Source organism: Onychomys torridus, chromosome 23, assembly GCF_903995425.1.
Source record: "Onychomys torridus chromosome 23, mOncTor1.1, whole genome shotgun sequence".
Lineage (NCBI taxonomy): Eukaryota > Metazoa > Chordata > Mammalia > Rodentia > Cricetidae > Onychomys > Onychomys torridus.
Window position 1 is genome coordinate 51,524,936 of NC_050465.1, and position 23,278 is coordinate 51,548,213.

The window sequence follows — 23,278 nt, forward strand, 5'->3', positions numbered from 1 at the left end:
GTTCCCAGTCAGTTACAAAGGGTCTGGACAGGCCTGCGATGAGGAGGGAGGGAGGGTAAAGAAGTAAAAAAGCATCTGTTCAGAGTTAGAAGCGCTAAGGAGTCCTCATGTAGAAACCAACCCGACTCTGTGCTCTCAGACTCGGATGGGGCTGAGCTTGGGATATGTAAAGATTGATCTGTTACAAGCATGGAGGCCATAATATCAGATGCCTCCGAAGAACAAGAGTTCTTCTCAAAAGCTCTGTTCTCTTAGAAGCTATTGGTTACAGCATCTCCCTCCCCACCCTCTTTGTAAGCCTAAGTAGATTCTGTCCTGTTTGGTGAAAAGATCAATGTTCAGATCAACCGACAGGAAGGGGTGACTGTGGCATTAAGCACACTCAGAAAAGCAAGAAAAACCTAAACCAAACTTTCAAAGCTCAGGCTGGAAGACTGTCTCAGCAAATTCACACAGCAAATCTACTTCCAGATCACATAGGAACATTTAAGGCCAAATACTTTTAAACTAAACATTTCCAAAATAAATCAGAAAACAAGGAACTGTTGTTGGTGAATTAACTTTCAGATCAGAATGTGCACCACAACCATTTTTAAGTTCTGACAACATTGCTGGAATACAGTGCCCATGTGGTTCACTGGAAATAGTATTTCTAGTTCAGACAGGAACTAGAAGTTTAAAAAATGACTTTTAGGTCCCAAGTCTAGTCTGTAATTCTTACAGTTTTTCTTCCAGAAGCATGGATTATATTTTTGTCCCCCTAAATAATGAACCATTTGGAGAAAACCAAGTCATAAAGCTACTCTCTGTTGGAGGAAAAATATACAACAGAAGAGATGGAACGCAATATTCAACAATGGCCACTTATATACAATCTGTCCACCTGTGCTGACGTGTGTGTGTGTGTGTGTGTGTGTGTGTGTGTGTGTGTGTGTGTGTGTACACCTGAGTGCTGGGGACAGAACCGAGGGCCTTTGTATACTAGAAATGTGTTCTACCACTCAGCTATTCCCAAGATCTCTCTCTCCTCTTTATTCTGAAATGGGGGTATCACTAAGTTGCTCAGGTTGGCCTTGAACTTGTGATTCTCCTGCCTTAGTCTCTTTAGTAGATAGGCTAGCATGCTACCAGTCATGGCTTACTGAATTTTTAGAAAACATTTTAAAGAACACTAACACATGATTACAGCCATAAAATTAAATAAGAGTAAGATTTCCTCCAAGTCTGTAAATACATGTAAATGGCCACAAAATACTATACCTGTCAATTATCCTTCCCTTTGGAAGAAAATTAAGCTGGCTTTCACTTACACTTTGAAATAAAAGTAAATAATTAAAGGAAGGTGCTGAACTGCTGAAAACAAAGTATGGAAATAAAAACCCAACAACATCAAGTACACAGTTTCATTCTGCGCCTTCCAAAGCAACAGAAACACTTAGCACTTAGCCCAGGCTGGAATACACAGGTCATGCTGCAGGGGATATGCTTTCCTTTTACAGTTCAAATGCAGGGAACTTGGCCTTTGTGGGGACTAACAGGTCGGTCAAGAAATATATTGTTCCAGCCATCCCTAAAGGGAGAGAAAAAGGCACAAGTCATTACACCAAATGGCATCATTTTGTAATGTGGTTCTTTCTTTTCTTTTCTTTTCTTTTTTCTTTTCTTTTCTTTTCTTTTCTTTTCTTTTCTTTTCTTTTCTTTTCTTTTCTTTTCTCTCTCTCTCTCTCTCTCTCTCTCTCTCTCTCTCTCTCTTCTCTCCCTTCCTCCCTCTTTCTTCCTTCCTCCCTCCCTTCCTTTCTCTCTCTCTCTTTCTTTCTTTCTTTCTTTTTTTTTTTTTTGTATTAACATTATGCTAAGACATGGGAAGCTTCTTGTAATTCATACCATGCATTCCACATCAGAGGACCCTAGAGGGGCTCTTGGCTTTTTTTATCCAGGGGGAAGAGAGGAGAGAGAACAGAGGCCAACAAGATCAAGCCGCTTGGCCATGTGTGACCTACTTCACCAGAGCACTGTGGCCACTGACCTCTCTAAGGCTCTGTGTCCGTGACTCTCAGCATACGGCTCCTGGCTCCATAAATGGTGGTCACCATTACAGCTATGAATATTAAAGCCTGTGGTAGTCTGCCTGCTAATTAATTTTTTTTGATACCAGTTTCAAACTGGTAAATGACTGATGATGATCTTGAATTGCTGATCTCTTGCCTCAACTGTCTCCATCCCGAGTGCTGAGATTACAGCCGATATTACAGGTGTGTACCAACATGCCCGTCCATGCAGTGTGAAGGATGGAACTCAGGCTTCGTTTACACTGAACAAGCGCTCTAACATGTGAGCTCTAACATGTGAACTCTAACATGTGAACTCTAACATGTGAACTCTATCCCCAGCCTTGCTAACTGACCTGACATGTCAGGAAATAAGGAAGTATATGTTTAATGGACTGTAAAAATCTGTTGGTTGCTTCAACTGGAATTCAAACACATTATCACTGAGCCGAGTAGTAGTTGGTGGTATTAAGTCACATGTGAAAAATACCTTCAAAGAGGGAGTAGGGGGTGTCCGGTGTCCTGCATCCATGCTCTCCATAATCTAAGCACCACTCAGCAAACTGAAAAGGAGACCAAGTTCAATGACTGTAGTTATCTCTTCAGAGACCCGAGAAACTTGTGAAAATTCTGTGTTACTTTGATAAATTCCAAAACCACAAGTCAGAGACGAAGAGTTAATTTTGAGGAAGTGCTGGTTTAAAGGCAGGTACATGGCGTGGGAGGAGTGCGAGGCACATGCTGCCAATGGTATCAAAGAACAAAATGACCCTCCATCTTTCAGCTTTCACTCCCATGGTGTCCAAGCAGAATCTACCCTTCAGAGGACGTTAATGTAACTGAATGGTTCCTGAAGGTTTTTCTTAAAGGTTTGTTAACTCTAAGCTGAAGGACATATTACAAGTCAACTGACTCGGATAGACCTGAGTCCCTTCAACCTCCCAGGAAGCTGCTTCCCCATACACGCACAGCCTGACGCCTACCTTGCAGGCCCTGTACAGGTACTTTACATCTTGTGTGAGGTTGTAGAGCGCCAGGAAGGCATAGGCATTCCCTGCAGCACCATGGCACAGCCCATAGCCCTTCTTCAGCAGTCCATACTGCCAGACCACATCAGCACACTGGTAGGCAGCAGAGAGGTACTGCTCCTCTTTGAACACCTGCACGGTCAAGGGACACAATGAGGCCATCATCTGGGGCATAAAGGAAATTCTCCAGGCAGCCCTTTCTGAAGAAAAGGCAAGGTGGGGAAGAAAAGGAGGAGGGGTGGCAAGAAGAAATAAGGAACACAGCGACAGAATGTGGGGTACTGCCAATGACAAATTCTTAACCTCGACTTGTATCATAGTTATTTGTCAACTTGACACAAGCCTAGGCACACCTGAGAAGAGGAAATCTCAACTGAGGAACTGTCCCATCAGACTGGCTGGTGGCGATGTTCTGTAGGGTGTTTCCTTGACTATTGATTGGTGTGGAGGGCCCAGTCCTCTGTGGGTGGTGCGGTCCTGGCAGGCAGTCCTGGGTTGTGTAAGACAGCGGGCTGAGCATGGTAGGGAAGGGAACTAGTATACAGCATCCCCCCATGGAGTCTGCTTCAGTTCCTGCCTCTAGGTTCCTGCCTTGGCTTCCTGTCATGTTGGACTAACCTATCAGCCACACAAACCCTCCCCTACTCCAAGCTTCTTTTAGTCAGTGTTTTCTCACAATCACAGAAAAGGAAACTAATATAACTAGTTGGCTTTTTAAAACTAACTGGGTCTGATCTTGTGTGTTTTCTTTTCTAAACTTTAGAAATGTGTGTGTGACTGATGCAGCACAGTACTGAACTTGCTCTCATTACCAACCAGTCCCTGTCCAAAGAACACACAACAGCTGCTGAGTAACTATGACACCCTTCACCACTAGAGTGTTGTTACACACTGGGGAAGAATCTATGAGCTATTATATTTCTGTGTGCAAGTGTGTGTTATATGAGGGCATATGTGTGTGGATACCTGTGGAGGCCAAAGTCCAAGTCAGGTGTTTTCTCTAATTGCTTTCTACCTTATTTTTGAGATAGGTCTCTTCCTCACCCTGGAGTTCAAGGATTAGGCAATACTAGCTGGTCAGTGATCCCTGAGGATCTTTTTGTCTCCACCTCGCCAGCACCAGGACTGCATTTCTATGCACACAATTCAGTGGCATGATTATAACCAAGAAACTGTGCACGTATCACTTATATTTTTATCACTACACATTAAGCAATAGGCTCTCCTTCCCTGCTCTCTACTTCCTGACCCTGATATCCTCTAGTTTCTGTCTCTATAAATTTGCCTACTCTAGACACTTCCTACTAGCCATTATTTCATATAAGTGTAATTTCCTCTTTTGATTGCATTTCTGAGTGTCTATTTATTTTGTTTAGCATCTTTTCCAAGTTATGAGTATTATAGTATATATTTCATTCCCTTTTATGACTGGATACTGTTCTACCATATACACACTGTATTTTATCTACACATTCATCTGTTGATGGATAACTGATGTTTTGGTATTTTTCATGTTTTGGCTTTAGAGTGGAGCTGTTATGAACAGTCGTGTGCATCTATCTCTTTGAATTATTCCAAAAAAAATTTTTTAGCATAAGCCTCGAAGTGGAATTGCTAGGTCATACGTTAAGTGCTTGATTTTTAAAGGACCAGCAATCTGTCTGCCCAGCAGCTGTACCATTCACATTCCTGCAGCAATGTATATGGATTCTGCTTTTGGTCATGCTTCTGGGGTATTTATCTTAGCTCCACCACTGCCGTTATCATCTCTATTACTCCGCCAGTGAAGTGCTATGAGATGGTGCCCACTAAGGTGGGATAGACGCGAGAATGGATGCTCACCCATTCAGCACAATGACCTTAGAGTTAGCAGTTGGTTCATAATCCTTTAACCATTAGGAGACTAGTGGCAACTTATAGAGCGTTTGCTATGTTTTTATCTTTCAGTGAAGTAAGAAAACATGAGCTACCTTGTAGGCCTGGATGAGCATGTAGATGACGCCAGGGGCACCATGGCACCAGTGGACAAGCAGGTCTCTGGTGTCATCCAGACACGGAGGGTAATTGCCAGAAGGGAACTTCAGCTGGCAGACAAAGTCGACACTGGGCTTCACCAAACCATGCAACTTCGCTTGGCTCACCTGAAGGCTGGGCTAAAAAGGAGAAACAGATTATTAGTTCTGATGAAGAAAAAGACCTTCCTAGAACTCAAAATGACTTTTAAACCAGAAAAAAAAAAAAAAAAATCACAACTAATAGGAAATTCCAAGTCATTAAAAGGCCTTACATCTTTGAATTTTTTCAACCGCTGGGTATTGCTGTTTTCATTTTCTGTTTTCATATTTCTAAGTAATGGAACAAACTACAATTGAGCTGTTAATTACATCTTAAGGCCTTCTGTATGTATTATTATTGTATGTATGTTTGTTGGACACACTCACAAGTATTTTTCCTAAGTCAGTGCTTTCAAACAAGAGCGAAACAGATGTTTGTCCAGTGCAGAGGTGCAGTGACCACCAAACTCGGCTCCCACTTTCCGCAAGAGAGGTGGTGGTGGGTGCTATCTGCAAAAGGGATGGGCATGGGGCTGGGAGACGTGAGACCCGATGCAGAACTGCAGTGTGGCTCAGCACCAAACTGAAAATGACTTCTTTATGGATTATTCTGCTACGAGAATGTACAGCTTTATACGGCACAGTGATTCAGGGCACATGGATGTCATTTGGGGTATAGTTTTGTCATTTCTCTTTTTGATCCTGCTCTTAATTCAATGCCTTGCTCATTCTTTACAAGATACACTACAGGCAGAGGTAGGGTATATAGGGTAAGGGGTAGACAGCCGTGGGGTGCACAGTCCAGAGATGGTACTGGGAACGATGTAATGTAGTGTGTTCTCAGGATTCTGTGTTCTTCAAGACACGTAAAAATAGTACTTTACATAAAACATATTATTCAATAGAAAGAATTAAAAGCTGAGTAAGTCACTCTCCAGGAATTATCCAACGTGGCATACAAGTAATATTATCCAATTTTATGTTGTTATCTAGGCACTTTTATGAATGGATTTCTATTACTAAAAACTTCATCTTTTCAAACAGATAAAGCCTGGAAATTGAAAAATCAATACTGTGGTTTTCAGATTTCTTATTAGAGCTAACAAAAAGAGGCAGGGCAGATATCTCCTGACTATCACATTTAAGGACAGGTCCTCAAGGCCACCCATTCACTGACATGTACGATTTTAACTCACCTGGAATGTCAGAAGCCACAACCTTCCTTTCATGAAAGCCTTTTGAGAATCTACATGTAGTTCTAGAAGTAAGAGTAGCTGAGAGAGCATTCCAGAAAAGGGAATTTAAATCTTGGTTGTCAAAAATGCTAATTATACAACTTGTAATGGAAAACAGACTGGATGGATGGATGAACGAATGAATGAACGAACACACACACACACACACACACACACACACACTCACACTCACACACACTCACACACACACAGGTTGGCCTCGGATCACTGCTCCCAAACGTGACTCTATTTAAAAGCAATCATGGGTTGAGGGCAGGTATGGCACTGGTTTCACCTTCTTCCAGTCAGATGGTAACGTGTCTATGCATGCCAATGTGACTCTGCACTTTGTCGCGGGGAGGCACGAGCCTCTGCTGCCATGAAGAATCCATTTTCCTCATTTGCAATCACTAATTGTTCTCCTAAAATGGCGCACCCTCTGGGTGATCTTCTGGCCTCTCAAGTTCTATCTGTCCTCAGTCTCCCTCACTTTGGCGCCTCCCAGTACTGTCAGAACCTAAGAACTATTGGGCCCAGCACATTCTGCTACTTTTCAGGCAAGAAAGATAAAATCTACTGGAAAGTCTTCTTGGCTTTACTCCCTCAGTGAGCCTTAGGCAGTGTGTGCTCATTTGTTTTTATAGATTGGTTTTTATTCCTGGAATTTGTTTTATTAGGTTGTTCTTTATAATAACAGGGAATGATCCTTGTAGTTCAAGGCATTTTCTGAGAGAGAAGAGCACTTCATATAGAATTAGTGGCTAAGATACTGATCCAGGGGCACTCTGTGAGTGCATGTTCATCTGGAACCCTAGTCCCTTCCCCAGGATGGTGTCTTTCTGCTTTCAGACCTGAAGATGCACCCTGGCTGCAGCGCCTTTGCTGAGGTCAGGTGACACCCTGACTGACAGAAGGGAAGCCAGTACATGTGTGGGTCATCTGACAATCTCACCTTAAGCATCCCTTACCTGCATTAGGTAGTAATAGATTCCTGCCAGGCCATGAGCAGCTCCCACGTAATATTCCTGGTACCACTCATACATCAGTGGAGACTTTGCTGTGAACTTTCTCTTTCTAGCTAGGTTCTCCCCAGAATTTAAGATTGCTTCACCAACCTACAGAGAGAAAGCCAAGCAAAACAACAAGACGATTAGACAAAAGTGTTCTTGGTGGAGGCAAGGAACTTTTTGTTAAGTACTGATTACTGGTAGGGAGTAAGACACCATCTTGCACCGGGAAGGACACAGCTCCCTTCTGAGAAGTGTGAATGTATTCTGCCTAGAAGATGGTTCAGGAGGATCCTCAAGTCTTTCTATTAGCACTTTTAAGAACCTACATGTCTTCTAAAAAAAAAAAAAAAAAAAGAGCAAACTCCTCTAGGCACTGAAGGAGATGCCTGCATCTGAGAGAGGAGATCTGCACTCCATCTCCCCCAGAAGGGCTTCTGACCACCAAATGGAGCAGGACAGCCTGCTGCCTCCTACTGCTCCTGACAGGGCTTCCCGAAGACAGACCGAGTGTGAAGCTGTAGGCTCTCTGTGTCTGATCGGCAGAGGTCAAAATATGTGGTCTTTCTCCCTGGGATGTGCTAACTGGAGACACAGAGCATGTAAATAGATGCCTAAAAAACACTCCTAAAACCCACAAAACTGTATTACCTGCTGAATATGGTTTTGAGGAATCTTCTCCTCTCCAAAGTTCTTATTGACAAAAAGCAGAGCAAAGATGTAGCCTATGCGGCCATAGAGCATTTCATTTGGTGCATGGGGATCAATCTTATTTAGGTGAATGAGCCTAGGAATAGAAACACGTGTCTATGATCATCCTACAGCGATGAGACGTTAGCATATAAAGTGGTCCACTGAAAAATATATACACCAACACATAAATATACACACCTAAAATCAGTTTCAAGATTAGCCCCATACAATGGGACTGGTGAAACATAACTTAAGCAGTGGGGATCAGAGGAGCTGGGAATGGCTGCCACCACCGCATTTAGCTGGACTTACTGACACTTAGAGAGCCATTGGCTTCAATGAAACGTTTACCGCATCCCCTCATCTCCGCTGCAGCCTGATCTGCCACAAGATAACAGGCAAAGCCCTCGAGCTCTGATTTTTAGAAACAATCTTGACTACCAAGTTGTGTCTGTATGTGAGTATATGTGTTTCTAGACACATATAAGCACAAATACATGTATGCATAAATACGAATTTAACCCTTCAGAGTGCTTCCCTATCAAGCATACACTGACTAGTCTCACTCTTTAAATGCCGTACACTGTAATTTATGAGGTTCTTATTGATGGACTCAGCGCAGCTTCGCAAACTTCTTATGGGTTCTATTTCCAGTTAAGTAGCAGCATTGAACATAGCTCCAAAAACCTGGACAGACCACACAAGACAGCTACTTGGAGGCTTTGAAAAGGAAGTAGCAGCAGATAACTGGGGCAGAATCTGGAATAACAGATTGGAAGGTGTATTTCCCCTTCCAATATTCCCTTGGCTGGAACTTATTAGTACAGTCAAACACACAGAATGGGTAGCAGAGGGCTTACAGTGAGCCCACAAGGAGCTTGTCTCAAGGCTGAACAGGAAAGGAAGGTCCTTAATAAAGGACTAGAGTGGGTAAGGTCTGTTTGTCTCCCTGGTTGTCTTATGGCCTGGAAAACAGGCATCTTAAACCTCAAGCAGAAGCAAGAGCAGCAGGAACCCACAGGAGCCGGAACTCTGAGGGAGAACCTTCCTCAGAGACTAGAGGTCCTGTGGTTCCGGGAGAAGGGTAAACTCTATTTTACCTCTAACTTCTGTGTACTTAGCCCAGAAGCAGTCTCAGTGAGAAAACATGGACAGCTGAGCAACCATACCCCAGGCAACCAGGAAGTAGGGGAAGACCCCAGGGGAGCTAAGCTTGGAAGATTCCACAGATTAGGTAGCCTCAAATCTGAGAATGAACCTTTTTTTTTTTTTTTAAAAGACAGGTTTCTCTGTGTAGCCCTGGCTGTCCTGGACCTTGTTCTGTAAACCAGGCTGGCCTCACAAAGATCCACCTGCCTTTGCTTCCCCAGTGCTAGCCACTGGCGGGCTGCTTTAGGATTTTTAATCACATGGAGTTTTGAAAATGTAACTCAACTTTCTTGAAATTAGTCTATGAATTTCAATGTGATCCCATTCAAGTTATTAAAACACTTTAATTTTTTGTTAAAACATAACAAAATAATATTAGTATGAAAAACTGAGGACTTTTCTAGAAAATCAAATGATATCTGATATTTTATGATATACTAAGCATGACATTTCCTCTTTGCTATTCTAGGCCTCATCTCTACAAATGAGTCACGATTTTAAAATTCTCTTATTTGTTGTTGGGTGGAAACTCAACTTCGGAATCGTCAGCTTAGTGTGTGTGCCTAACTTGTTTGTAGCATTACACATTGGTTGTATTTGAAATACTGTAACCAGGAGTCAACTGTCTCGGGGACTCAAGACTTTCTATCAAAATCCACAGCACGAGCTAGTCAGTAAGAACAGTAAAGCGTGGAGGCGATGGCTTTCTTGGGGGCGGGTGAGCTGACAAGGCTGAGGTGTGGGCTGTGCATAGCCTCCCTTGTCCTTTAACACTTGTCTAGAGGACACTGGCTGTCTCGGAGCTAGCTACCAGAGCAGGCTGTCAAGCTATCACGCGCTCTGCTCCTAATAAACACTTGCCCATTGCGTAGAACGAGGCCCTTGCCCAGGCTTTTATTTTCACATAGTCGGAGTTAGGGTGCAGGGGAGGTGGTCTACAGCCATAGCCTCTGGAGGCTACCAATATTTCCCCAGATGGAGACAAGAAACCCAGGCACACAGATCCCTGGTGACTGCTCCCACCGGGCCAGCCACACTCCAGTGCACACAGTAAGTAGTGGCGATGGCTAGGCCGGAAGAGCCTTTGTGAGAAAGGAAGAGTCCTCCCCTTCCCCTCCACTTCTGTCCTGTGCTGGAGGGAGAGGAACCCTTGGTGCCTATAATGAAAAGGACTTGCTCTTGTGATCAGAACGAGATGACTTTGTGACTAAAACAGCTGACAGATATGGAATGAAGGCCCAGGAAAGGTATAAAGGATTCTTGTTTTTAAAAATTAGGCAAAAAATTTTAATTAGCTTTATTCATTTTATACGTGTTTCACTTGAATTATGCATGTGCACCACACATGTGCCTAGTACTTACACTGGTCAGAGAAGATATGGGATCCTCTGGAACTGGAGTCATGGAGATCGTGAGCCACCATGTGAATGCTGGGAATTGAACCCAGGTCCTACGCAAGAGCAATGAGTGCTTGCTTTGCTCTTAACCAATGACTCATTTCTCCATTTCTGGTACAAAGGATTTTTTTTTTTTTTTTAATTTTTAAATTTTTTATTTTTTATGAACACTTGCTCCTTGGTACAAAAACGGGGACTCTGAAAGAATGGCATGTTCCAAGTAACTGATGCACCTTAAATTAGCAAAATATATAGATCCTAGCCCATGTGTTCTCTTTATTCCTTTCCACAATTATAGGCAGGGTCACCATGGCCAGAAGTTTCTATAATACAGAAGTTTCTTGTAATATACTGTAATACTGTTTAAGCTTTGCTCAATGCTAATGGGGTTGTCTGAGTTGTAGAACAGGAGTTATGTTGTTTTGATTTCTCACCCCTCCAGCCCCATCATCTTATTTGTGTGGAGGCCTGCTCCTACTTTTTCCCTAGGGCACTCTTGGGGAGGAAGGAATGGGAAATATTTAGATAGAAAGAAAGAGGGGAGAGAAACAGACAGAAACGCAGGATAGCCTTGGGAGGTCCTGGATCAATATCCACCAGCACCTCCTGTCTCTTCTAAAGGGCTTTTTATGGGAATACCAAGGGGTGGAGCGAAAGACCTGCCCCTAGCTCAGCCAAGTCCAGACCCTTCCATTCATCTGGTAACCATGCATGTGGTCAAGCAATCCTCTAATGCAGCCCTACTGGGTAAAGCAAGCTCAGATCTCACTAGGAAACCTTTGTGGGCCTCCTCACTTAATGTTGCAATGCTGGGGATGAACTCAGTGTCTTGGGCATGATGGTCAAGTGCTCATCCCAAATTACATCCTCAGCCTCCAATTTTTCTTATACTCAAAAGAAAATACAAATGGCAGTGTGTGTGTGTGTGTGTGTGTGTGTGTGTGTGTGTGTGTGTGTGTGTATTATGGTCAAGGTCAAACCTGGTAGTAACAAACTAAAAGAAAAACAATCATAGATTTTTTGGGCTACTGAATAAGGTTAATATTACAAATACTGGCATTGGTGAGGCTGTATGGGATATGTATGTATGTATGTATGTATGTATGTATGTATATTATGTTTTAGTTTCTTGGGGGGGTAAGCTATTTCTAGAGGGATCCATATAAGTTGTCTTATGTGCCTTGTAATGCAACAATTTTGATTCCAGGAGTTTTTCAGTATTTATCTTTGAAGGCCTATAATACAAATGCCTGGCACATTTACTCTAAATCATTTTCTAAAATGATTCTACAAAGGATGTTATATAGATTCTTGTCCTATTATGACACACGCCTAGTGTCCAGGCAATTCAAGGCTCCTCAGGGACTAAGCGACTTCACAGAAGCTGAGCAAGCTGGCACATGCTCAGCACAAGCTCAGCACCAGGGCGTGGAGACAGGATCAGTTCACGGTCATTGGGGGTACACAATGACCTCTGCCTTTAAAACAAGTTTACAGACTCACACAGAAGCCTTCCTCAGAGCTCACAGAGCTTCTGGGAGGAAGATCTGGACGGGCACTCTACATGGCCTCAGGCAGAGGAGCTGGCCAGCCCCTCATCTCAAAAGAGCTTAAAAGCATTTGCTAAGAAAACTATTGTTTTTCCCCTCCTGACAGAACTTGTATCTGAATAACACTGGAGCCAAGAAAACAAATCTGTCTGCTACATACAAACTCAGCTGCTGCAATGGCCAGAACATGTGCCTCAAGGTCAGATGAGAGTACTTTATCAACTTCTAATACAAATGCAGCAACCCTGTAGACTTTGGAAATAAAAACGAACTTGATTTACTTTTGCAAAGGAACTGAAGAAACTATTCAAAAAGGGAAACTTCAGTGTCATTTCTGCCCCAGGAAGTATTATTATGAACGATTACTGCTTTCACACCAATGATGATCCTACTGAATTACAAAACTGCCAGTGTTCTCACCTACACTACCACTAGGTGGCGATATACAATTAACATTTTGAAACCAAATTCATTTGCGCTAGTGCTGGTCACAGCTGACAGGAACACAGTTGAAATGCTTACAGACAACACCCAGTTCAGAGCCACCTAACGACAGGGTTTAGGCTAATAAGGGACGTGGTGCAGTTCTTTTCTGGATCTGACTGCGAATTATCAGCTCTTATTAGTTGGTTCTGATTACTAAAGGTAGGCCTCGAAGCTGTGCACTTCACATGCTACATTCTTAAGATAAAATGAGGGCATTTGAAAATTGCAACGGTTATCATACGTCTTTTTGGAAACTCTCAAGCCCACAAGTGTATCTCAGTGGCTCTGGTTATTTGTTTGGATAAGCTGATATTAAACCAGTTTTTAGAAGAGACCAGCAAGTCAGTAAATGTCATTGGAGGAAGAAGACTTTCAGACAAGATGGCTCTGCTGGGCACCTACTGGCACTTCCCCAGGGTGTCACTGAGCACACAGGCTGTCACTACAACATATGTCACATTCTCGGCTCCTGACCATCCTAAGTACCGGGCTCAGCATACTATGATCTGTCAGGCCGGGGACCTAACTGCAAAACAAGCGATGCTCTCTACGTGTACTATGACACAACACCAAGAGCTCTGTGTAGACTAGACTTCTGCAGGGTATTTACCAGACAGCAGAGAACCAGTGAGAGGTGCTGTTATTCACCCAGGCCGTCTGTAATACAGCATGGCCGCTTGCATTTACCGAGTCTCTTCACCCACTCCAAGCCCTCAGCTCCTTGTGGGAAGTTAGAGACTTCCATCCTCCATTCGAGCAGTGCAATCCTCTCCATCCTGAAAACGTCTCGCAGGGTCCATCTATTTCTGGAAGCCAAAGATCCTCAGGGGCAAGTTTAAGAACTAAACCCAATGAAACTGATTTCTTGAGAGTGCAGTTTCTTTGTCTAAACATTACTTTTTTATAATAAAGGCATGTTGGCTCTTTCAAACTCAAAATTCTGATTTTGAGAGCCCATTACACTAAGAAAACACTGGAAAGGTAAATGGGCTGGTGCAGCCAGTGGAACACAGCAAAGACATTGCTGAAGGAAATGGGTGTGTGATACCCCCAGAGGACACGACACTGGGCAGATGGCTCATTAACAAGCCAAATAAGCAAGCATGCCGACTCAATAGCTAGACGATATAAAATGAAACTGGACTGAAGGACTTTACCACTAAGAGGGAGGAGATGGAGAAAGTAAACAGTGGTCATGAAATCAAGAAGCCGGGCAGTCAAAGCTGTGGCCACAATGACTTCCAGTCATATCGTTACACACATCTGAGTACAGGTACAACCACACACAGACACACACAGACACACAGACACAACTTCTACTTTTGAGACAATCTTACGCCCTAGACCAGGCTAGCCTGGAACTTACTATGTGGCCTAGAATGGCCTTGAACTTTCGACCTTCCAAGTGCTAGGGATTATGGATGGGAGCCACAATACCTGATCTCCACATTCTGTATTAATTGTACATAACAAGCTTGCTGGCACCCCCAAAAGATACTAAAATATACTGACACTCACATCTTTCACATAGAATGGGGGACTAGTATACAACCCATGAACATCTTCACTTCTACTCTGAAGCATCTCTGTTATACCTAAGGTGCTCTGCAAAGAGTCACACTGTTTAGTGAATAACAATAAACTTTTTGCCCAACACTCTGAGCCATGGTAGGCTGAGTCTATGGATGTAAACCCAGTGATATGGAAGGACAGTATATATTAGTGAAGGGATTCCTCCACAAACAAACTGGGAAGTATGCATTTCTAGCAGCAATTAGGACGAACAGTGGGGCTATACAAACCTCGGCTGACTCTGGTGATCACACCACTGGAAGTGTGACACTGCCTGCTGACATTCACTTGCTCAGTGACAGCCCCAGAGTCCTGCTCATATGGAACGGCACGCCAGTCAAACTCCTTAAGAGTTCAAAGAGTGCTCAGTAACTTTTACAAAGACAATAGATGCTGGCTATTTGTAGAAAAGTTTAACAAGCCTTTAAAAGTCACCAGCACATAGTTTGCTATGAATTATATTCAAAATGATAATCTAGCTTTGTATGTTATTGCTCCCAAGGAAGGCAGTCATCATCATCATCCTCATCCTCATCTTTATTGGATTTTGGATGGTCTTGGTATGTAGCCTAGGCTGGCCTTGAATTCAGGGTCTTCCCGCCTTAGCTTTCTGAGTGCTGGAATTACAGATGTACACCCAATCCAGCTAGAATGGCAGTCTGGAATTAGTTTTTGGTCCCTGGCTTATAAGAAGAGACCCACTTCCCTTTTTCAAATGCTGATTCTGGGGAGCACGATGAATCAATCATCCCACGATCAAGGCTCTGATCCCAGGGAATTGATACTTGATCTGGACCATGCCAGTGTCTTCTATCTTGTACTAAGATAGGGATGACAAGGCTGTTCCTTAACTATAACAGGAATATGAGAACTGACCAACTGGAGGAGGAAGATTTATTTGCTGAGAGAAAAGTAAACTAAGTAGAATGTTCTTTTATTACCATATGCAGAATCCTAATGGTATCTCAGTAACAATCCTCACAAACAAACATGATTACCGGGTGATGCAATCCTCTGCCTGCTTCTCACTGTTCATCTTGTGATACAGCACAGCAGCCACAGCCAGGGGGCCTGCATCGCCGCACAGGAAGGTGATGGAGCGCCTGCTCAAACAGTTTAGGCTTTGCTTTACATAGCCGTGAGCCATCTGCAAGTAGGCAGGGTCCCCAAACACATCATAGAGGTGTAAGTAAAGCACAGCAATGCCTGGAACACAAGGAGGAAGAGGTGGAGATGAGGACAGGCAACTCATTGTGTTCATCTGGTGTGACCCGATTGTCTGGGTGGAATGTGATAAGCTATGTGAAATCATTTGCAAGTTAGGTGCCTTTCTTTCTAGCCTCGGCTGTTTACTGTGAATCAGCTCTAAGAAAAAGGTAGAGGGAATCGGTTGTCTTTGTATTCCTCACTGTTAAAATTCTATTAATAAAGACTTTTTAAGACTTGTCCAAGACAGAGACACATACACAGACACAATGACCATCACTAATCATTTTTGGTCAATAGTTTCTTAATGAACAGAACTTAATGATGAACAAGATATATTATTGTTGTGACATAAAGCAATTCAGAACAAGGGATGAAAAAGCTAACTTCTCTTTAAACAAAAGGGTTTGTGTGTGTGTGTGTGTGTGTGTGTGTGTGTGTGTGTGTGTGTGTGAAGCTAGTTTGTGTCACCAAATTCTACACTCTGGTTTCCTCATAGGCAGGCACTGGACGTTTGAGAAAAGTCTTCTAATACTTTTTTTGCCTCCTCTGCTACCATGCTGCTTTGGAGACTAATGTAAGAGGTGCCGGTAATTTTGTTGTGATCCCCATTGGCCTTGCCTGTCTTCCCCTAAAGCCTACAGAGTAACTGAGGCAATGTCCATGTGTCCTTATTCTGAGTGCTTGTCACAGGAGACAGAGCTCCCTCTCTGAAGCCAGCTCAGTGGGAAGCAGTCAGAGACACAGCGAAGGGAGTCTGCCTGCCTAAAACATTTCCAGAAACATTTCTTTCCTATAAAGTACATTTTCTATCTCATTTACCATTTTTAGAAGACACACAGCCTATGTTTAAATCTAAATTAATAGAGCCAATCTCTTCATGGATTTCAGTGCAGTAAAAATGCAGTCTGCAGAATTACTTTTCACTGTACTGAGGACAATTTTAAATTCAGATACTTTTCTCATTTTGCATGGGTAATCTCCAAAGCTTTGTGTTACAGACAATTCAATTTCACATGTATATTAAGGCCAAATTTTCATTTCCTGCCAAAGTTAATAACCTTGTCTGCTCTTTCAAAGTGGCACGGTGTTAGTAATTCCAAAGTTGATGAGCAGATGGAACGATGCTGCTCAAGGTCTGTAGACAAGTGTACAGAACTGCGTATGTGGGGAGGAAAAAAAATCTCCTTTTCACAAATGATCAACGTCAAGAGCTTCTTCCAGAGTCACGTCCTTCATGGGCTTCATCGCCACCCACCTCACACACCTGCTGGCAATTCACTTAAATTGTGGCCCTTTCACTCTCCCTTATTCCCACTGCTGCCTCGATCCCCCAATTAAGTTATGCCAGGTAATGACATGACCATATTGAGAAAATACAGTGACTGAATTCAAGTCCAGTGACTGTTTTCCTCTTTGGACCCTGGTTTCTTGATCATCAGCCCCTTTTGTCTTAAACAATCAACAAACAAAATCTCTTATGCCTCACAGTTCTTCTTTTTTTAATAAGTATTTTTATTTTATAATTAATTTAATCTTACATATCAGCCACAGATTCCCCTGTCCTCCCTCCTCCTCCAGCCTTCCCCCATAATCCACCCCTCATTCCCACCTCCTTCAAGGCAAGGTCTCCCCTGGGGAGTCAGCCCAACCTGGTAGATTCAGTTGAGGCAGGTCCAGTCCCCTCCTCCCTGCACCAAGGCTGAGCAAAGCATAGGTTCTAGGTTCCAAAAAGCCAGCTCATGCACCAAGGCTGGGTCCTGGTCCCACTGCCTGGGGGCCTCCTCGACACCTCACAGTTCTAAGAAGACCTGATGCACTCACTCCTCATGAAAACCAGGTAATCTTTTGGTTGGTTCTTTTCTGATGAGCACAGAATTGTTTCTTGAGCTTCTTGGATTTCATGGCCCCAGGTTCCATTTCCCTCTACTCCTGTTCTGGGCCCTTGTGTCATATTTCGATTAGGCAGTCTGTTCCTAGAGTATGTGGTTTCTTTCTCCGCAAAGCACCCATGGATAGGAAGGGCTTTAAGTGCTGAATGCTGCTGCCAATTCCCTCAGACCTGCTTGTAAACCAGCTTGCTCAGAGATATTTCATTTCTCATCGACATTTTTAAATTTAATAATAGAAAAAGTGGGGAAATGAACTAGCTGAGGCCAAATGCCTTGAGCCCGATCCTCAGACAGTACGCACAGGCAGATCTTCATCTCTGCAGATACCAAAGACGCAGACAAAGTGGGACAAGATGCAGCCTGTGGTCCTGATGGTAGAGTCACAGGTCTGGCCTCAGCTGAGGCGTGAAGACTCTTTATCAAAGTATACATGCTGTTCACAGGAAGTCAGACAGCAGTGCAAGGCTGAGCAGACTCTGGTCCTTTCCTTGGCCCGCTCCTGCCTTCCTGAGGCAGCTACCATCAATGATCTCACCTACCTGTTTGACTCTCTGCCTCCAAAGTCTAAGAGAAAGCCCAGGTGTTATTTGTTAATTCTTCCCATTTCAGACATTTTTTTTTTTTAATTCTCATTTGTGGTACAAAGGTTCACTTCTTGTAACAGGAATATAAGTGGTTCTCTCAATGCACACTCATTTCCCCTCAACAACCATACCCTAGATTTCAAGGTAGTTAAACCTGCAGCCTCTGGCTAGGCTCTCACCAGTGAGTATGTATCCTTCCTTCTACTTCCTTCCTGTCTGGAACGCAGACGTGATGGCGTAGTCAGTGCAGGAACTGTAGACCATGAACTGGAAACTCTATTAGAATGCTCGTGATGCAGATGGTGGCCTAGTGCTCTGAGAGCTAAAATCCGACCACACCAGACCCTATTCTGTCTACTAACACAAGAGAGAGACCTTCTGTGTTACTAAGGTATTGGTGAAATTACTAAGGCCACTCCACGTAGTTAAAAGGGAGGTTTATTTTGTGGGGTAACTTACAAATGAAGGGGTAGGTTGCAGGGTCTGGGAAAGGTATAGGGCAGTCCGGCGGTGTTCTCTGGAGAACTCTGCTTGGTCTACCTCCAGCGTCCAGTGTCCTGGAACCAAGAGAGCCACCTCCTCCTGCTCCTGGGTCTTCCGCTCCCTCCTCTGCCCCGCCTTGTGGGCGTGATCATTACTGAAGCCTCAATGGGGGTTGGAACTTCCAGGCCAATGCTGGGATGGCTATCCACTACATCTCCCCCTTTTGTCTAAATAAGAAAGTTCTAACCTAATACAAGACTATACACAAAGAGATGGTTATCAAATATTGTCCAGGAGTAATGAGGGATAATGACTTAGATAAGTTGGAATTACAATAAGTGCAAACAATGTCAAGCAAAAAACACATAGTAAAATCCAGGGAAGTCTAGAGCGTGGGTAGGTGGCATGTTACAAAGATCATTCCAAAAGGTATCCTATCCTAAAGAACCTGAGTCTAATACATAATATATTCTATCTAAGATATTATATATGTATATATACTAAGTTGTAACTATAACTGCTAATCTCCAACCTCATCAAAGACCTGAGAAGGAATATAATAATACCTGAGAAATGGGAGAAGGACGCAAGCAACTTTCGGGAGTCTTGCAAGAGTAGACAGAGACAGCTAGCAGCCTGGACAGTCACCTAACGTTTCTCAGTATCGTTGGTGCATTCAAATTGGCTACAGGCCTAGAGTATCTGACAGACCATTTTCAGAAGCAGGAATTCTGAAAGACCATCTTACCCTGTCTTGGCAAAGTATGGTGGTCGCTTTCATTGTGTCCCCCTTGTCCAGAAAGGACAGCATTTGTACTGTCAGCAGTTGAGGCAAGGGCAGTTCTTTGCCCAGTAGGCCATTTCGTGCCAAGAAGACAAACTTGCAAATGGAAATGTCTTAGAAGCCCAATATTCTCTCGGGATCAAATTGGTGCTGCCAGGAGCAATTGTGTCTCACGTCAACAGAATTTTAAATTATTTAAATGCCATATTCTCTAGGTCCATGAAGTGTTTGAAGATTACCTGTCCATCTGACCTATGTATTTATAAATCTGGATAACCTAACTAACATAATTATAGAGGTGACAAGCATAGGTAATAATAACTCTGTAAGTCTCATCTACCTAAACAACCTAAGGACTAAGGCTTCCTATAAATAAGGCAAACAGTCTGTAAGCAATTGTACAGTAAAAGGACAATGACTTCAAATTGTGACAATACACAAAATATCTTTAACAGAGGTAGGAATGTATAGTGCAATATGCAATATGATAATAATCCTAAATATATATCAGTATACAGAATATCTTAAACAGAAGTAGAACATACATACAGTATGACAGACATAAATTCACATTTGTATCAATATACAAATATTTCAAATAAGAGTAAAAATATGTGTACAATATAACAAACATAGTTCTGTATTTGTATCAATATCCACTACACTAAGGCTTGTAAGACCGGTCCTAAAGAACAGCACTCTTTCCAAAGCCAGAGAGGTAGCAAAGCTGTGTCTCAGGTTTAGCCAGCAGATGATGGCAGTTTCATTTGAAATGCACCATTTGAAGCACAACAGCATAATGGTATTAAAAAAGTCATGATAGCTGCCCTGTAGGGGCTGGAGCAGTGGACGCCCAAGTTAGTTAGGAGGATTCTTCAAGAGTCAGGGTGAGACTCAGGGCAAGGGACAGAAGAGAGATGCAGTGGGAATGAACGACGGGCAGATTTCATGATGGCTCCTCAATGTCCCAATTCCACCACCAGCATGGTAGCACCCAGCAGACAGCAGGTTCTCAAGAGATCACCACTGTGCCCATGGAGACGCACATCTTTAAATACACTCAAGTCTTTAAAGGAGACTTAATGTCACGAGGAAAAACAGTTCTATGATAACATGTGCTGGCAGTTTTTTGTGTCAACTTGACACAGTCATCACAGGAAGGAGCCTCAGCTGAGGAAATGCCTACATGAGATCCAGCTTTAAGGCATTTTCTCAATTAGTGATCAATGGGGGAGGGCCCAGCCCATGGTGGGTGGTGCCATCTCTGGGCCGGTGGTCCTGGGTTCTATAAGAAAGCAGGCTGAGCAAGCCATGCGGAGGAAGCCAGTAAGCAGTTCCCCTCCACGGCCTCTGCATCAGCTCCTGCCTCCAGGATCCTGCCCTGCTTGAGTTCCTGTCCTGACTTCCTTCAGTGATGAACAGCAATGCTGAAATGTAAGCCAAATAAACCCCTTCCTCCCCAACTTGCTTTTTGGTCATGGTACTTGGTCACAGCGATAGAAAATCCAAGATACAACACAACAGGAAAAGAGCCTCAGCACAGAGCTGCATCTGTCAGTGTGTAATTCTATCAGAGAACACACAACTTCTTTAAGTAAGACAACAGTCATTTGTAGTTAAGTGAGTTCTTCAATTTACATCTGAACATCAGGTAGTTTCTTTGTATCCTATTTGCAAAGCAAAGATACAAAAACAGACATATGCTTCCTTTTTCTGTCTTCAAGTTTCTGTACCATCCCAGAAAATATTTAAGTACGATTTATACTTAGTTGTAAGAATAAGCTCCATCAATTTTTTTCTACTTTGGAAATATTTTATTTGAAAATATAAGCCTCCTTCTCATGAACCTGAATAAATTTTGACATTTTCATGAACACAAAACTTTTAGAAATCTTTAAAATTACATTTTCTTTGTCTGTGGTGTGTGTACGATGGCACATATGTGGAGGTCAAAGGACTGGTGGGCATCTGTTCTGTCCTGCTACTACCATGGGTCCAGGCGATGGACATCCAGTTGTAAGGCTTGGCGGCAAGGACCTTTACTCTCTACCTAATCTCACTGGCCTGACATTAACATTACAATTTAGGTTAAGTGTTATTTATTTCTTATCTTGGTTGGTCTACTCCATGAAAACTTGGTGTCATTAAGCTGTGTAAGTTAAGGCTTTCGGTTTGTACTGTTTTTCAACTTTGCTCATAAACATGGATAATATGTGCATCTTAAGGGAGAGCATAATCCGAGAGAAGGGAAGACATGAAGAAGTGGATAAAGCAGAAATCTAATTAGACAACATTTATTTATGAGTCCTACAGTCAAAAAATGTGATTGGTAAGCATCTGGGAAATATCTTAATGCTGTGTAACTGAAGTCAGCAATAGTTCCCCATGTGTGTCAGGAGCAGCTGGAGGGTAATGGAGAAGCCTCTTTCCTTAAAACAAAGCAAAGCAAGCCAACTTGCCAGTCTGTGGTCTGGGAGGCCAGGAGAAACTGAGGCATGTTAGCCCTCTGGAAGCCAGCTCTTGCTCTGGTCCTACAGCATCTGTTGCCAGCCCCTGCTCTCTAACTACAGACATTTAAGTTCATTAAACAGGAAATACATTTTCACACATTTCCAGTTACACTGCCACGTCCGAAATGGTCAATACCTACACTTGGCCAGCAGCTGCCATGGTGACAGCAAACTATCATTTCCACTGAGGCAAAATGTTCTAACATGACCACCCTATAGAGCAGGGCTAAGTGTTCCTTTGCATAAGGAGCTACCTCTAACTCACCCTATAAATGTGGTTTTGCAATGTTCTAATTTACTTTAAGAAGGAAAAAATAAACCACGAGGTCAAAAAAGGCCGCTGTAGGAGGCATCAGTGCCGGCCTGCTCTGCTGTTCCTTTCCAGAGCTGCCACTCTGGGGGGCGGGGGAGGCAACTGTTCAGGGACACTGCTAAATCCTACAATTTCCTTACTCAGCTCCCGATCCTCGGCAGTGCTGTGGGACAGCCAGCTGCTGGTAAGTAATTAATACTAAGCCTGTGTGTTTCTGAGGGATCATTAGTTCTATTCTTCTTGACCAATCAAGACCTCACTGCATCTCTAATGTATACGGACAAGATTAAATCTCTGAACATGTCTCTGTAATGCTAGAGATTACTTCTAAACCTTTCTCATTTACCTCTGCCGGAGTATGTCAGCTCCCGGCAGGTCAGAGGCTCTGAAAGCTATAGGCACTATGGTAGGAACATGTTGTTGAGAGTGCAGCCCTTTAGGGAGCGGTCCCCTAGCACTCAGTAGTTTGGAAAGTCACATAATTACTAAAGGAGAGGGGAGGGGAGAATTCCAATCTAACGGAAATTCTCCATTGAAACTTCAAAAGTTCACTAGTTACTGTGTTTTTTCATTTCAGATTTGGGGAATATGAGTGAAAACCCCTGATGAACTCCCATTACCTATAACCACCTGCCCTTCTGTATCAAGTTGGTGCTTTCTACTCTAATTTCAGAACTGTTCCCCAATCTTACGTGTCAAGGATTGGGGATGTGCACGTTTCATCAACACAATTAGGTGCCGTTGGGGAGCAGTTTGTCTTTCCTGTGCACAGCTCTACTCACCCACCCTGGGTGTCAGCTGAGCACCCACAGTGCGCTGACCGCACAAAGACAGAGAGCTGTTCTATACAGAAAGCACCTGGCCTTTCACTGGCCTTCTGGAGTCCTCTGTCCTCATCTGCTCACCTCCTTCCCGTTAACCAGGCAGGCATGCTAACCCAGGGCTATCGGGTGCTCCTTGACTCCGGGGAGAAGTTCAGGTCAAGATGTGAGAGAAGTCTCAAGGACCGGCTCTTTACCAGCCTTAGTAGTTACAAGCAGATGTGGCTAAATTGGTCAGTTAATCCTGAATTCTTGTCTCAACTTGACCCGACATGGGGGCTGCGATGGACTGAATCACATCCGAACAGGTATGAGCTGAGCTGGATTTGCATTCGTTTCCCCGTGCCTAGTTTCAGTAGTTCGTTGTTCGGGTTACACAGTTGTGGCGAAGAGCAGTCATGCAGCTGCACTCCCTTCAAACACTCTTCCTGCAGCAGCCGTTCTTATTAAACACTACGGACATGAC

General features: G+C 43.3%; 1 protein-coding gene across 1 annotated transcript in view; it reads right to left on the reverse strand.

The window, feature by feature from the left end:
- Positions 1-543: 543 nt before the first annotated feature.
- The window catches only part of Lancl1 (LanC like 1), a 35,049-nt gene continuing 12,314 nt past the window's right edge, over positions 544-23,278 (reverse strand). Inside the window, exons 3-9 of the mRNA XM_036173239.1 lie at positions 15,218-15,425; positions 8,024-8,159; positions 7,334-7,480; positions 5,047-5,229; positions 3,032-3,208; positions 2,539-2,611; positions 544-1,570 (exon numbers count right to left, since the gene is read on the reverse strand). Of these exons, the coding sequence (XP_036029132.1) occupies positions 1,494-1,570; positions 2,539-2,611; positions 3,032-3,208; positions 5,047-5,229; positions 7,334-7,480; positions 8,024-8,159; positions 15,218-15,425 (1,001 nt within the window). The 3' untranslated portion in view covers positions 544-1,493. The remainder of the gene's footprint in view (positions 1,571-2,538; positions 2,612-3,031; positions 3,209-5,046; positions 5,230-7,333; positions 7,481-8,023; positions 8,160-15,217; positions 15,426-23,278) is intronic.